Source organism: Bubalus kerabau, chromosome 7 (genome assembly GCF_029407905.1).
Source record: "Bubalus kerabau isolate K-KA32 ecotype Philippines breed swamp buffalo chromosome 7, PCC_UOA_SB_1v2, whole genome shotgun sequence".
NCBI classification, from domain to species: domain Eukaryota; kingdom Metazoa; phylum Chordata; class Mammalia; order Artiodactyla; family Bovidae; genus Bubalus; species Bubalus kerabau.
Window position 1 is genome coordinate 33,255,698 of NC_073630.1, and position 15,945 is coordinate 33,271,642.

The window sequence follows — 15,945 nt, forward strand, 5'->3', positions numbered from 1 at the left end:
CCACCAAATACTGCATTATATTTATATAACACTGAACCTTTCAAGTACTTTACAACCAGGAAGGGATTCATCATTCTCACTTTACAGATGAGGTTGCCAACCAAGGCTTAGAGGTAACATAACTACCAATTAGCAGAGTTAAGACAAGAAACCAAACTTAGGTTTTTTTCTCCTTCTCCAGAGACTGAAGTTCAAGGTTTATTTATTGATGTGTTATAACCTCTCATATATTTATTACACTCATGGATTAATATGTTGACCTTCAGGGTAAAGAAGACTTTTAGCTTTATTTTGATACATTGTTATGTGATAAGAGTTCAACTGTGATAAACACATGTTATGGCAGATTTTCGCTGAGTTTTAGAATTCCTTTCAGCATCACTAGTAGTTGATATATTCCTGAAAATATTAAAATCAGTAATTTGCTGAATAAATAGTAATACTGCATGAGAACTGTATCAGCTTAAAGTTTTTACCTAAAATGCTATGGTCTCCTGTTCTATAATAATGTTCCTTCTTGACAGTTTCTGTTTCGTTGGAAATAAACCCTGGCGGTCACTTGGGAAGGTAGCAGGACAGCAGGTAAGTCGATGGCATTCTTTTGCAAAGTGTTATGATGTAATCCTAACAAACTGATTAAGCAACATTGATGAAAAGTTAAAACCTGATTAAATAGTAAGTCATGGCAGGACTGTGTGACCATCTGTCTGTCACTGTCGCTTCACTTGTCTTAGATGCTCACTCTTCCCATACTGACTCCTTCCTACCTTGCTTCCTCTGCCACCCACACCCACTAAACCTTCTCCAACCCAATTCTCCAGACACTTTAAGCTTTTATTTTTATATCATCCACCCACGACCAAAAAATTACCTACAACTTTACTCCTCACTCAGCCTAACTTCAGAATCAAGGGAAGATACATTGATGAGATTAAGGAACAGTAGTGGAAGAGATCCTATAAATGTATTATCTTATCAAGAAGCAGGAAATTACTCATAGGGAAGAAGAGGTGTAAAGTATGAAGACACAGAAGCCTGAGAATGCAGTTGAGGTCACAGCAGTTGAAGAGCTCCCTGATAATGCCAGGATCCCAAAGCAAAAGAGGGGAAGCTAAGAGGTTATGAGAAGGTCAACCATGATTGACATTCACAATGAACCCATTCCCTGGGCGGGGGAAGGGGCTACAGAGGGGCCAGGCTCTGGAGTTACAGCTGTGAGAAGTGTTGGCAATGGTAGAGGTCTGAGATGAGATGAGAGGATAAAGAAGAAGGTACCAGAGAGATAGAAGGGAGTACTGGATTTGGAAGTAAGAGCCATCCTCAACAGAAAAAGTCAAAGCAGAGTGTGGGAAGGTGTGAGGGTATAAGACACTGAGTCTGGTTTCAAGATTATTTTTAGTTTAGTAGCAATCTCTCACAGAGAAGGCGATGGCACCCCACTCCAGTACTCTTGCCTGGAAAATCCCATGGACGGAGGAGCCTGGTGGGCTGCAGTCCATGGGGTCTCTAAGAGTCGGACACGACTGAGCGACTTCACTTTCACTTTTCACTTTCATGCACTGGAGAAGGAAATGGCAACCCACTTCAGTGTTCTTGCCTGGAGAATCCCAGGGACGGGGGAGCCTGGTGGGCTGCCGTCCATGGGGTCACACAGAGTCGGACACGACTGAAGCGACTTAGCAGCAGCAGCAATCTCTCAAATGAAAAATCTCATTTTACATGGACAGATAGATTAGAACCATACGGGAGCAATTATCTACGCTGAGAAAGTGAACATTACCAGGTAAAGTTTGCGCTTTCAGGGACTCCTCAGAGAATTCTAGCATGAAGTCATCATCTCTCGAGTTAAAAGATAAAGTAGAAACAGGGCTTAATGTTGAGATCTTCTGTTCTGGTGATGTCACCTATCCACAAAGAAGAGACAAAACTACAGACCAAAATCCTCTTATTGCATTTTTCCCCTATAGTCTGAACAAATTCTAGTAACTGTATTATAAAAACAATGCTTTCAAGCACATTGTGTAGAATTATAGTGGGGCAAAGTTCCTTCCAAAAGGGGCAGGACAGAATAAATGCACTAAAATAAACAAGGATATTGGAAAGTGAAATACAGAACATAAACCTGTTGGATTTATTTGAAATGGGTCAGATTCTGATTTGGATTGATATGAGTTATGGGCATTTGGTTGTGAAGATCAGGTTCCAGTCTTAGGGACACAGGCTTAAGCAGATCTCATGTCTGGAGCTGGGAAGACAACACTTCCTGCAAACCCAAGGCCTGAACAGCTTTTTCTTTATGTCCTTAGGTCTAGGGTATATCTACAGTTGATGTAAAACTTCAAAATATTGCTTCTAAATGGAATAAACTCTTCTTTAATATATTCCATATCTGAACAGTCATATCATTCTCTATGTTATTCTCCTTCTAATAGGATTTAATTGTGTTGCTACTTCTAGAAATTAATCACCTTAAAAATCTAATATGGGTTGCAGTGCTCTGTGATAACCTAGAGGGGAGGGATGGAGTGGGAGGTGACAGGGAGGTTCAAAAGAGAGGGGATATATCTATACCTATGGCTGATTCATCTTGAATGTGGCAGAAACCAACACAACATTGTAAAGCAATTATCCTCCAATGAAAAAAAAAATCTAGTATAAATTGAACAGAGCTGGGCCCAGGGCCTCAAAACCAGCTGGAATCAGGGCTTCTGCTGCCACTAACTCTGTCTCTTTCTCTGAAAGTCCGCTTCTGTGCTCTCCCAGTAGACCAGACTCCTCTGCATGGCAGGAAGCATAGCCCACTGAAAAGTTCCTAAGATTCCCACTGTTAACCACTGCAGCAGACGCTGTTGCTATCCTGCCATGTGCCCCTGGCTTATCTCTGAGGTCATCTACAGTTGGAGAATTGCTCCCCCACCTGTCCCAGGCTTCCTACCTCAAGCATCTGCATCTTTCTGTCTGAGGACAGTGGCTGGGACAGCAGGTACAGCAGGCCAAACGTGCCAGGTGGTTAATATGACCAGGAGTAACCTTCAGCCAAAGACAGATGGGAACTGGTATGTGAATACCTTTCTTTTCTTATTCTTCAGGGAGGACAATCCTGAGTTTTGTTTTACAGGCCTCTTAGTGGGTCCCCAGTACGAAGCAACACCTCTTATTATTGCTTTCTTCCCCATCTCCCAGTGTGACTGTGTTTGGAGATGGGGCCTGTAAGAGGTAAAGGCTAAATGAGGCCGTAAGAGTGGTACCCTGATCCACCAGAATTAGTGTCCTTATAAGAAGAGAATTCTCACTCTCTTGCACTCTCTTTATCCATGTGCACATACCAAGGAAGTATACATGAGGACATAGTGAGAAGGTAGCCGTTCGTATGCCAGGAATAGAGTTCTCATCAGAAACATGATCTTGGACTTCTGCCCTCCAGAACTGTGACAAGATAAATTTCTGTTGTTTAAGTCACTCATCCTCCGTTACAGCAGCCCTAGCAGACTAATAGAGCCCTGCAGCTGACTCCACTCAGTAAAGCCCACTTCAGTCCACTTTGTTAAGTCAGAAATCCAGGAGGCTTTCTCCTCCCCTTCCTTCACTCTGCTCTCTACATCCAATCTAGCAACATCCATGCTTCTGACTCCAAAATTTATCTTAAATCTAATTACCAACTCCTCTATCCTTTCACTGCCAGTCTCTTCAAGTCACTATCATCTACAGCTCATTTTAACTGGTTTCCTTGCTTCCACCACAGTGTCCATCAAATCCATCTTCCACACAGCAGCCAGCAAAACCTTTTAAAAATGTAAATGTAATGAGTTTTCTGCCGAAACCCTTCAGTAATTTCGCAATGGAACGTAGACCAATATTAAACCTCTTAATCTGACCTGCAAGTCTTCGTGTATCTGATCCTGCTCACTTTCCCAATTTCATCTGATTACTGCTTTGCCTGTGACTTTCCACAATCCAGCTACTATGGCCTTCGTTCACATTCTTGAACCCACCCAGCTCTCCAATCTCACTTGCTGTTTCTAAGATTCACGAAATTTTTTTACTCACAACTATTAAAACTGTTTAGGGGATTCCCTGGCAGTCCAGTGGTCAGGACTCAACGCTTTACTATCGGGGCCAGGTTCATGCCTAATTATGGAACTAAAATCCCACAAGCTGCAAGGTGTGGCCACAAAAACAAACAAAGCAAAAAGAAAAACAACTTTGTTCACATTATACCTTATTTTTTTCCCACGAAGTCCTCTCTGTTGATTTACAATTATAATCCAAATAATTATATAAATGGTCTGAATCTTTAGGAGGGAAATCTAAAATTGCTGTCGGGGGGGAAAAAGCATGAATATTTATACACTAGTTTGTTCAACGTCAAATAACTTTTTAATATTATATTTTATTTATAATATACTTACAATCATTTTTAGTCAAGTCCTTATTAAACTCAGCTCTCACTTGAAAATTGTCTTCAATAGTAAAGCTAGTATCTCCTTTTGGACAGTTTTCTTCATTTGGGAACTAGAAAATAGAGATCCATTTATCAGTTTAGAAAAAACTGTGTATACATCCATAACTTTACCTATCTGTATATATATACATATATATATAGTTTATACGGAGAAGGCAATGGCACCCCACTCCAGTACTCTTGCTTGGAAAATCCCATGGATGGAGGAGCCTGGTAGGCTGCAGTCCATGGGGTCGCTAAGAGTCGGACACGACTGAGCGACTTCACTTTCACGTTTCACTTTCATGCATTGGAGAAGGAAATGGCAGCCCACTCCAGTGTTCTTGCCTGGAGAATCCCAGGGACGGGGGAGCCTGGTGGGCTGCCGTCTATGGGGTCGCACAGAGTCGGACACGACTGAAGTGACTTAGCATAGCATAGCATAGTTTATAACTTGAGACACAGAAAAACAAAGAGATGTTATGAAGCCAATTCCATTCAGGGAAAGTAGAATATATTATATTTCATCAATTCTTATGGCTCATATTTCTTATCTCTTAACATCTTTGAGATGGGGATACACCTTAAAAATAATGACATTTCTACATCTCTATAGCACAGACAACAGCTATGACATGGTTATCTCTGCCTGTGCAGTGCAACTATATGCAAAGAGTCATACTGGTCAAATAATGATCACAAATATGAATTTGTGCATTATTAATATTAGACATATTAAAGTAGTTCTATTGTTTATATGTCCTCAAGAAGATCAAACTAGGGTTTAGCATCAAACGAAAAGTATTATATTCATGGAAAGACAAGAAAACAAAGCAGTGTGATATACAATAAAATTCTATGTTCAAATAAATCTAAGAGTCTTTCACTAAATATAACATTAAAAATCCAAGTGAAGGTGAACAAAGTTCTGAAGATCTATTTCATGGCACTGTTAATGTACTTCCCATTACCAAAGTGTGCACATAAAATGGTGAAGATTGTAAATTTTATAGTATGTGTTTACCACATTTTTTAAAAAGGCAGTGAAAAAGCACTGTGTAATGTTAATTGACTAGTGTTAATTTCTTAGTATCATACATTACAATGGTGCTTCTTACAGTTAATTATAATACCTTGGGATTTTATGAAATACAAGATAATTTCTAAAGTTCAGATACTGCTGTGTGCAAGCAATCTGTCACACTTCTAAAAGTTCTTATCTCTGTTGGTAAGTCCAGTCATTTTGCCTTAGAACATTTTTTAGAAACTTGGGATATAAAACATGACCATACTGATGTATGTGAAAATATTTAAAAATAAAACAAATGGACGTAAATTTCTTTTTCAGTATGGAGTACTTCTCAATTCTCCTCTTTAAAAAAAAAACAAGAAATGAGAAATAGAAACACCTCTTACCTTTCATGAAACTAAGAAATAATGGTATCCCTGAATTACAATATATTAAAAGGACAGGGAAACAGTATAGGCTTAGCAATATGGAAGAAAGTCAAACCAAAGTACCTACTACAAGAGATCCCAATAAGAAATCAACAAACTGATAAACCCCAATAACCATGGCAATGCTCTGTTTCTTAAGGGTGGAGGTTACATGGCTGTCTTCACCCTGTGGTAATTACTGAGCTGTGTACTTACGGTCTGTGCATTTATTTTGTATGTGTTTTATGCTTTAATAAAAAATGGAAAAATTTTAAATCTCTTTAACAGATACTGTTTCAAATACGTGCATACATCCTTTTCTCAATAACCCCTTCTATTTGGTAGCAATGAGAGGTACTTGGCATCTACTTAGCGGCGGAGAGGGGTGGATATTAGAAGGAAAACAAATCTAGTAGCTGTTATAAAATGTATTTTCTATATATAATCCGCCTATTTGCTCTTGTCATGAATTCCTAATATTCTCTGAAGTGAAAAGTAATCCTTTAAGTTCCTGATCCCAAAAAAAGGCAGTAAATCTTTCAAACAGTTTTGTCTTAGTTTGATTTATGATGCTTCATGTGAATTTACTAAACTGTTTTTTAACTTACAGCTGTACAAGGATGTAAATATGCTTTCTTTGCAAAATTTAGTATTGACATAAAGAAAATGATTTGGCAAGGTGCGACTATAAGAATCATTTTACCTGCAAGAAGCCCATCTGCATACGAGTGCTAGGCAACTCTGGTGTCAAAAAACAAGTGTTTGTCGTGCAGCTTCCATACACAGTGCTATCCAAAAGCTGACTGCATTCAACCTGTGAGCTGTGTCCTCTGACCATCACAGCGCTAGAAGCGGAGCCTTTCACTTGGTGCCCTTGAAACTCAACAGGCTACAGTGAATTATTAAAAACGAGTAGTGAGAAATATATTTACAGTGTATATATACAAAGAAAACAATGCATAATTCAGTTTTCTATTAAGTATTACTTTTTTTTTTTTGGCCACGACACACAGCTCGTGGGATCTTAGTTCCCCAACTTAGGATCAAACCTAAGCCCTAGGCAGTGAAAGCACAGAGTCCTAGCTACTGAACCACCAGGAACTTCCCCACAGCTTTGCATTACAGACATGATGTGCGTGAGTGCATGCTAAGCTGCTTCAGTGTCTAACTCTTTATGACCCTATGGACTGTGGCTCACCAGGCTCCTCTGTCCATGAGATTCTCCAGGCCAGAATACTGGACTGGGCTGCCATGCCCTCCTCCAGGGCATCCTCCTGACCCAGGGTTTGAACCCGTGTCTCCTGTGGCGCCTGCACTGCAGGCGGATTCTTTACCGCTGAGCCACTGGGGAAGCCCCTATAGACATCATATTACGCTACAATGAAGTGTATTCTTTTCTGTCTACTAACTGAACTGCAAGCTCCTTGAGGGCAGAAACTCTTCTGCTTCATCAAGGTATCGTGTGCATTTAACACCATGCTTGGAATGTGTTAAGGGAAGAAAGAGAAGGAACAGAGGAAGCATTTCCTTTGTTTAAAGGTTTTGTAAACCATCAGGCTATTAGCAAGGGAGATGCTGGGCTCTTAGCCTCCCAGATAATCGGCTCCTGTAGCTCTGAGGACAAAGGAGGTCTAAGAGTACCAAGACGGACATGTACCTCAGAGGGGGGCTCTCACCCACTCAAGAGACCTGGTCTGCTTTCACACTGCACAAGACTTTCTCTGCTGCCCCCTTGAGGGTTCTAGGATTTTTACTCTACACAAGGTGACAAAGTCTACCCACAAGATGGAAAAATAGTGTGTAGAGCTGAAGGAAAGTATGTAAAGAATGAATTTATTTCTAACTGATAAATTAACAAAGTGACAATAATATATAATCTGAACATTCTTACTTAAAAATGAAGATTTTAAACCACACATTTTAAAGGAACTAAAATGACTCTGGAACAGGAGTTTTGTTGAAAACACTGATTTTTAAAATATAACACATATCAATAAAAAAAAGTCTAAATTTTTAAAGACTGTATTTTCTACATTGTTTGATGGGGAATACAAATTCTCTATAAGCAAACAGATGCCTTGCTTTCTTTGCTGCTATGTCTATCTTTTCCAGAGGTACGCTGAGTTTTAAGAACAGAATCATCATTTACAAAACCCACCCATATATATCCTGTTATCTCTATCAATTTTTGCTGCCAAGTGGGTAGTACTACTTAGAGCTTTGGTTATATATACTTCTACCCATTTAGCCTGAAGTAAGAGTGGTGAAGTGAACTATAGTAAATGAAAAGCTATGGCCATCTTCACTTTGTTCTGCACTGAACATTCATTAACTGTACTTTATATATATCATTGTGTCCAATCCCTAGGGTATCCTATGATGCATTAATCAGTAACAGAGAGAGGGCTCAAGACCAAAAAAGGGGTAACAGTCATTAGTTTTCTTGTTCTTAAAATCAGGTTAATTCATTTTGCTCACTAACCTGTCTACGAACTCTAAAGTTGTGTAAAAAACAGCAGGAAAACAGTGGGTTAAAAAATCAATTCACAAATTTTACCTTGGGGTCTTTACAGGTTTCTCTCTCCATTTGTTTAGGAATAACAGCTAGAAAAGCAGTCTCTTCTTCAGTGCCCAAGGGAATGAACTAGGATAAAATATCAATTAGTGTGTTAGCTAAAATAATTTTATAGGTGGTTTATGAGTTTGGTGGGAAAATATTCCCAAACTTAAAAGTACACGTCATCTCCATCTCACGTCTCTCTATACATACACAAAATAAACTACTCCTGGCAAAGGAGTGCTCTAGCAAAGAAAGGACTATACTAGTTAATTTAAAACCTCAGCATATTAGAAAATTCTAATTCTAAACTTTAATTGAAATCTTCTAAAACAGTATGTTATAAATCCCATACTAAAATTTATGTTAATGCAGATTATTTAATTCAAAAATCAGTGTGAAATTAAAAGAGGAAAATCATAAATAGTGTAACACTTTATTTAAAAAATGAATCATTTTCTAGCAACTATAAAACACAAGATATAGACAACAGCAACTAGTCATTTTTAGTTCAAGTAACTAAAATATCCATAATTTCTAATGTGAATTACAGACTTGAGACTCTGAGACTTAACAAATGAACTCAATTGTAGGAGAAATTTTATGTTTAATAATTATGAAGAAAAAAATTGTCACTAAAAGAGGTAAACTGTATTTGTTCACACAATGGTCACTTTCCTTTTATAACTCTGTAAGCACAACTGCCAATCAAGTAGCTCTTGAAAACAATCAACTCATATTTTAGAACTAGCATTTTTAACAACAGTGAATTTTAAAAATTAATTAGCATAGTATAATAGCTTCTAGCTCCTTTGCTATGTGTGACTAATTACACATACAGAACTAAAGTGAAGGTGCCACTGCTAAGTCGCGTCAGTCGTGTCCGACTCTGTGCGACCCCATAGACGGCAGTCCACCAGGCTCCCCCGTCCCTGGGACTCTCCAGGCAAGAACACTGGAGTGGGTTGCCATTTCCTTCTCCAATGCATGAAAGTGAAACGTGAAAGTGAAGTTGCTCAGTCGTGTCCGACTTTTAGAGACCCCATGGACTGCAGCCCACCAGGCTCCTCCATCCATAGGATTTTCCAGGCAAGAGTACTGGAGTGGGGTGCCATTGCCTTCTCCAAAGTGAAGGTGGCATTAAGTATATCCTCAAAGAGCACCCTAACTTTAAATTTTGAAAGTTTCTTCTATCACTACTATATATGAAGAGTTTGTTTCAGAGTTGTAGCAAGAAAGCTATTATAAAAACAAAAATGTACTTCGATATTAATACTAAAGAGATTTAAATTACTTTTATTTTGCAAAAGATTCTAAGACCTTTTTCATTACTGCGAGATTATAAAATATTTTGCTTTAAAAATATATGACATTTATTTTAAATGGTAACTCATCCTAAAGGGAAAAACAGTGACAGTGTTAATTTGAATAATTATCACTGAAAAACTTTAAACCATATTTTTTTAAGTGAAAAAAAGAACAGTAATAATGTGATCATTTGTAAGTTAAATTAGGAAGCTGCTCTTATGTTATATATTTGATCTTGTAATACTAACATAAGGGTGAAAAATGACTGAGCCACCACAATGAATTGTGTTTGTGCTGTTTTAAGGAACACAGCCTGCAGATGCAGCTGTAACTGTCAATGGCAATTCTTGGATTAGGTAATGCTTGCAAGTCTGCAAAATTAGCTTTATGATAAAAGATTTGTTATTTAACCAAATCCTATTGGCTACACAGGGCACTTATACAAGCCAGTAGGCTCATCTAAATGAGTAGAAAAGGGTAACTAATTACAAATAAATTTGAAAACTGGCAATATAAAACACAAACATATAATTACATGCCATACCTATATATACAGATACAATATCTGACTGTATTACATTTTAAAAGTTAACTCACCTGCAAAGACTGATGTGATTCACTTGGTTCAGCTTCATTTTCTTTTATCATCTTAGGAATAGAATATTAATATAAGCCAAAAGGTAATAGTAAGTTAGAAAAAATAAAGGACACCATTACTAGCAATCAAAGAATTAAAAGGTAAGTGTTGGATTAAATACTATTTCACTTAGGAAGAATTTTAAAAGATCTTAGTACTGGTAAATATAAAGTGAAACAAATATTCATATTGTAAAACATTAAAATATTTCAATCTGACTTTTATCAACATCTAAGAAAGTTGTTCTTGGCCTTTCAAATTATCAGTTCCACTTCTGAGAATCAAATCTAAGGAAACACTTTAAAATGTAAATAATCATTTACATGCAAAATTATCTACTAAAGTTTTATTTACAAAAGCAAAATGCTAGAAATAATCTAAATGTCCAAAATAGGGAACTCCTTGTCCAAAGCATAGGATATCCACAGGATGGAATGATAAGTAACCTTTAAAAGGTACATTTAAGAGTTTTTAATAATGTGAGAAAAAATATGATATTAAGCAGAAAGGATATAAAACTATTTAGAAAGGACATAAAACTATTTGTACCCATTAATCTACCCACATTTTTTAATATGCCAAAAAAAGCTGGAACTGTTAACAGTAATTATCTCCAGGTGATAATACATGCTAAGTTGCTTCAGTCATGTCTGACTCTTGAGACCCTACAGACTGTAGCCTGCCAGGCTTCTCTGTCCAAGGGATTCTCCAGGCAAGAATACTGAAGTGGTTTGCCATTTCCTCCTCCAAGGGATCTTCCTGAACCAGGGGATCAAACCCATGTCTGTTATATCTCTTGCACTGGCACAAAGGTTCTTTACCATTCGGTGGTTTGGTAAGTTTTATTTTTTTTACCTTTTTCTGTATTTAAAAAAATGAGGAAAAAATTGATTTTTAAAAAACAGTAACATGAAAAATAAAATATGATACAAACTAGGGGTAAATGAAACAATAAAAGAACTGTTTCTTCAAATGTGCTAAAAGCATCTTCACTGGGAAACACTAATTTACATTATTCTAGAATTTCAGTTCACCCTAATTAGTATTATTATTTTTTACATTATTTCCATGGTTCCCAAACTGGTTTAACAAGGTACTTTGGGGTGCCTCAGTGTACTCAATGGGGGCTCCACAAGATGATTTAAATTTGAGGGAAACACCGTGTCATTAGACATCTGTCAGAAACTGAACAAACTAATTCAAGGTAGCTCAGTTTCAACATCAAATCCCCTGTCATTTCTGTCAGTGACATCTTATCTTTGTGAAGCTGGGTTTTAGGAAATTGCTATGATAAAAATCAATTACCATGCAAAAATCAGTGTGGACCTAGAAACTGAATCTATTCCAAGGTTTGAGAAACTGGACAGTGTCCAACAAGCACATGCACTCCATTAGTAAATGTTTAAAAATAAAATGCTTATTGTAATCATTTCACAATCATATATGCATATATCAAGTTATTATGTTATATATCTTAAACTAATACAATGTTATACTGTTAATTATATCTCCATAAAACTGGAAAGAAAAACCAAAATGCTTGCCAAATAAATCGGACATGGTAAGTTTTTAATACTACTAACTAGTCAAGGCTATGGTTTTTCCAGTGGTCATGTATGGATGTGAGAGTTGGACTGTGAAGAAAGCTGAGCGCCGAAGAATTGATGCTTTTCAACTGTGGTGTTGGAGAAGACTCTTGAGAGTCCCTTGGACTGCAAGGAGATCCAACCAGTCCATCCTAAAGGAGATCAGTCCTGGGTGTTCTTTGGAAGGAATGATGCTAAAGCTGAAACTCCAGTACTTTGGCCACCTCATGCGAAGAGTTGACTCACTGGAAAAGACTCTGATGCTGGGAGGGATTGGGAGCAGGAGGAGAAGGGGACGACAGAGGATGAGATGGCTGGATGGCATCACTGACTCGATAGACGTGAGTCTGAGTGAACTCCGGGAGTTGGTGATGGACAGGGAGGCCTGGCGTGCTGCGATTCGTGGGGTCACAAAGAGTCAGACACGACTGAGCAACTGAACTGAACTGAATAAATGGAACTGCTAGGTATTTCCTTTGGCCAAGCGATGCATAAAATCACTGAGATACAAGGGAGGTGGTGAACCAAGATAGCTTCAAACTCTCAGTATTTCTATAATATCATTACAAATTCTAGAGCATTCTATATGAAAATAATAAATATACTGACAGAAAAAAAATGTACCTGATGAGGATCCTGGTTCAGATGAGGAGACTTTGGTATAGCTTGTGAAACTATTGTAGTCAATGGTTTCTCAGCTATAATGGACAAAATCCAACGATCTTATTCATCAAACATACAGTAGTGCTCTAAAATTTTTTAAAACTTATTTCTAAAACTGAGTGAAACAAGGAATGTAACCATTATTTTGAAATTACAGTATGCCAGACACTGGGGAAACAGCAGTGAACAAAACAAACAAGATCCCTTGAAAACAGAGGGACAGCGAAGGTAAATAAATTCAGCTTGTGATACAAAAGGATTTCATAACACAGGGCAATATGCTAGAGTGGTTTCAGCAGGATGATCTGGAGAGATCTCTCATGGGAAGAAATGCTGAAACCTGAGGATAAGAAGACCAGCTATACAGGAATAAAGGTGTTCAGGCAAAAGGCAAAAGAAGTGTCAAGACTCTTCAAGACAGAAAAGCTGGTAAGGCTGCAGAATGGAAAGGAGGACAGGGTGGCTAAGTCAAACACCTTATCAGTTATCTGTTTAAAACAGGATTTTTTTTTCCCTTAAAAGAAATTCAATAATCTCAGTTTCTTCTAAAGTCACCAATAAGACTATAATTTTTAAGTGATTACTTCTGGTAAAAACAAAGAAACAAACATAGCTATATCCAGTGTAAACTTCATTTTTTACCAATTATTATTTTTGGTTTCATTATTTTCCTGTAAACATTCAGACTATATTTAAATGAAACAAAAATCTTAGAAATTGAGCTTATTTATAAAGAGAATTTTTAAAAGGCACTGGATGAAAATTATTTTTTCCTTCACTGCCTTCACTCAAGAATAAACTTCTAAATTAACATTTCTAAAATATATCCCATTATCTCACAAAAACTTTAAAATATTGGAGAAAATGTGTTTTGTTTTTTTTTTAAACATTTTCACACATCCTAAAATGGTGGTAAAACTGATTCTTATCTAATTCTGAATTAAAATCCATGAAGTCATTTGTTAAATTCTAATAAGAAATTTCATCTCCTCAAACTGTCTCAAGAAAACCAACTTAGTCATATTTTAGAGAAACATCTATGTCCGAAAATACAGTCGATCCTTATTATTCACAGATCCCACTTACTTACTAAAATTTATTTGTAACCCCCAAATCAAAGCTATATTTCTGAGGTCATTTGCAGACATGCAGAACTATGAAAAAATGAGTGTCTTGATGTGCACATTCCCAGCTGAGGTAGAAGACACTCCGCCTGCTAATTTCAGCTCTCCTGCTTCAAGTGTCCCTTTTGTGATCTCTTTAGTACATTTTTCATAGTTGAGGGTGTTTTATTGGTGACTCTGCTATTTAAAATGTTTCCTAAGTGTACTGCTGCATAGTGTTCCTAAGTGCAAGAAGGCTATGGTGTCCCTCATGTAGAAAACAAGTGATAAGTTTCATTCAGGCATGAATTAGAGTGCCTTTGGTCATAACTTCAGTGTTAATCAATCACCAGTATACATTAAGTAAGGCATCTTTAAATGGAAACACACATAAAACAAGGTTTTACCACCATATGACCCAGCAATCCCACTCCTAGGCATATACCCTGAGGAAACCAGGGTTGAAAAAGACACATGTATCCCATTGTCCACTGAAGCACTATTTACAACAGCTGGAACATGGAAGCAACCTAGATGCCCATTGACAGATGAATGGATAAAGAAGCTGTGGTACATATACACAATGGAATATTATTCAGCCATAAAAAGGAACGCATTTGAGTCAGTTCTGATGAGGTGGATGAACCTAGAACCTCTTATACAGAGTGAAGTGAGTCAGAAAGAGAAAGATAAATATTGTATTCTAACGCACATATATGGAATCTAGAAAAATGGTTCTGAAGAATTTACAGGGCAGCAATGGAGAAACAGACATAGAGAATAGACTTATGGACATGGGGAGAGGGGAGGAGGGGGTGAGATGTATGAAGAGTGTGACATGGAAACTTCCGTTACCATATGTAAAATAGATAGCCAATGGGAATTTGCTGTATGTCTCATGAAACTCAAGCAGGGGCTCTGTATCAACCTAGAGGGGTGGGGTGGGGAGGGAGATGGGAGGGAGTTTCAAAAGGGAGGGGATATATGTATACCTATGGCTGAGTCATGTTGAGGTTTGACAGAAAACAGCAAAATTCTGTAAAGCAATTATCCTTCAATAAAATAAATAAAAAACCAAGGTTTTATACTGATTAGCTGATGAAAATGTTCTGACCAGAGGTTTGAAGGAAACTAACCATGCATTTCTCCTACCCTTCATTTCTCCTAGAAGCAATGGCTTACTGTTCACTAACTTACTGTTTGGTAACTGTATAGCACATATATCACACGAATAATGAGAATTAACTAAAATCCTCTTCTCCAACTTGATGAGAAAAAAGAAAAAATTTCCCAAAACTAAAATCTGTAATTCCTAAATCTTATATTAGAAATTTATATCCTTATCTGATATTGTATAACTACATCTACCCACATTTATTTTTCAATAGTTTTTTATTTTTAGTTTTTTAGAAAATAAACTATAATAACCATCAAATTTAACTACATTAAAAAATTTTTCTAGATACAATAATTTATTACTATTTTTCTCAGGGATTCCTTGAGATAATCAAATAAAAGTTCAGTTTTAACTTTTGAATATTATAAAGTACATTGTTCATTTGTTCATATGTACATAGTATTAATTATGTCCTATGTTATTTTTCTTTAAAAAATATGCTGTTGGCAAATACCATAAGCCAAGTCAAAAAGCCAATCAATCAACAACATACTAAAAGAAAATATTTGCAACATATATCATAGATAAAGGGCTGATTTTTTCTAATCTTTAAAGAATTCTTCCAAGTAAAAGAGAATAAAAAGACCAACAACCATGAAAAGACTGGATAAAAAGGTAGAATAGACAGTTTGAGAAAAAAGACAAATGATGTTTAAGTATATGAAAAGCTCAATTTCATTTGTAGTAATAGAAATACAAATTTATACTCTCATTTCTCATCTATTAGACTGGTAAAAATTCGAAAGCTTGGCAACATACTCTATTGGCAATGCTATGCTGAAACTGGCACTCTGACACATTATTAGTGGGAGTGAGAGATGGTATGATTCCTTTGAGGGAATTTAGAGGCATCTAGTAGACACACATTTACTCAACAAACCTGTTAGGAAGGAATCTGCCCTGGAGACATACCTGCAATAACATGCAAAACACCCACAGAGTTATACAGACATAAAAGGTTACCATTGTCACATTATTTGCAATAACAAAATACTGGAGACTGGTTGCATGAATGATGGTTCAACCACACAGTAAA

General features: G+C 36.9%; 1 protein-coding gene across 7 annotated transcripts in view; it reads right to left on the minus strand.

The window, feature by feature from the left end:
* Positions 1–15,945, minus strand: part of ZGRF1 (zinc finger GRF-type containing 1) — a 56,286-nt gene that overhangs the window by 26,702 nt on the left and 13,639 nt on the right. For 6 of the 7 annotated variants that reach the window (XM_055587980.1, XM_055587982.1, XM_055587981.1 and 3 more), the window contains 7 exons: positions 12,591–12,664; positions 10,341–10,391; positions 8,436–8,522; positions 6,582–6,767; positions 4,410–4,512; positions 4,219–4,316; positions 1,781–1,904 (listed from right to left, as the gene is read on the minus strand). In XM_055587980.1, coding sequence (XP_055443955.1) covers positions 1,781–1,904; positions 4,219–4,316; positions 4,410–4,512; positions 6,582–6,767; positions 8,436–8,522; positions 10,341–10,391; positions 12,591–12,664 — 723 coding nt within the window. The remainder of the gene's footprint in view (positions 1–1,780; positions 1,905–4,218; positions 4,317–4,409; positions 4,513–6,581; positions 6,768–8,435; positions 8,523–10,340; positions 10,392–12,590; positions 12,665–15,945) is intronic. The other variant, XM_055587983.1, reaches the window with a different exon arrangement.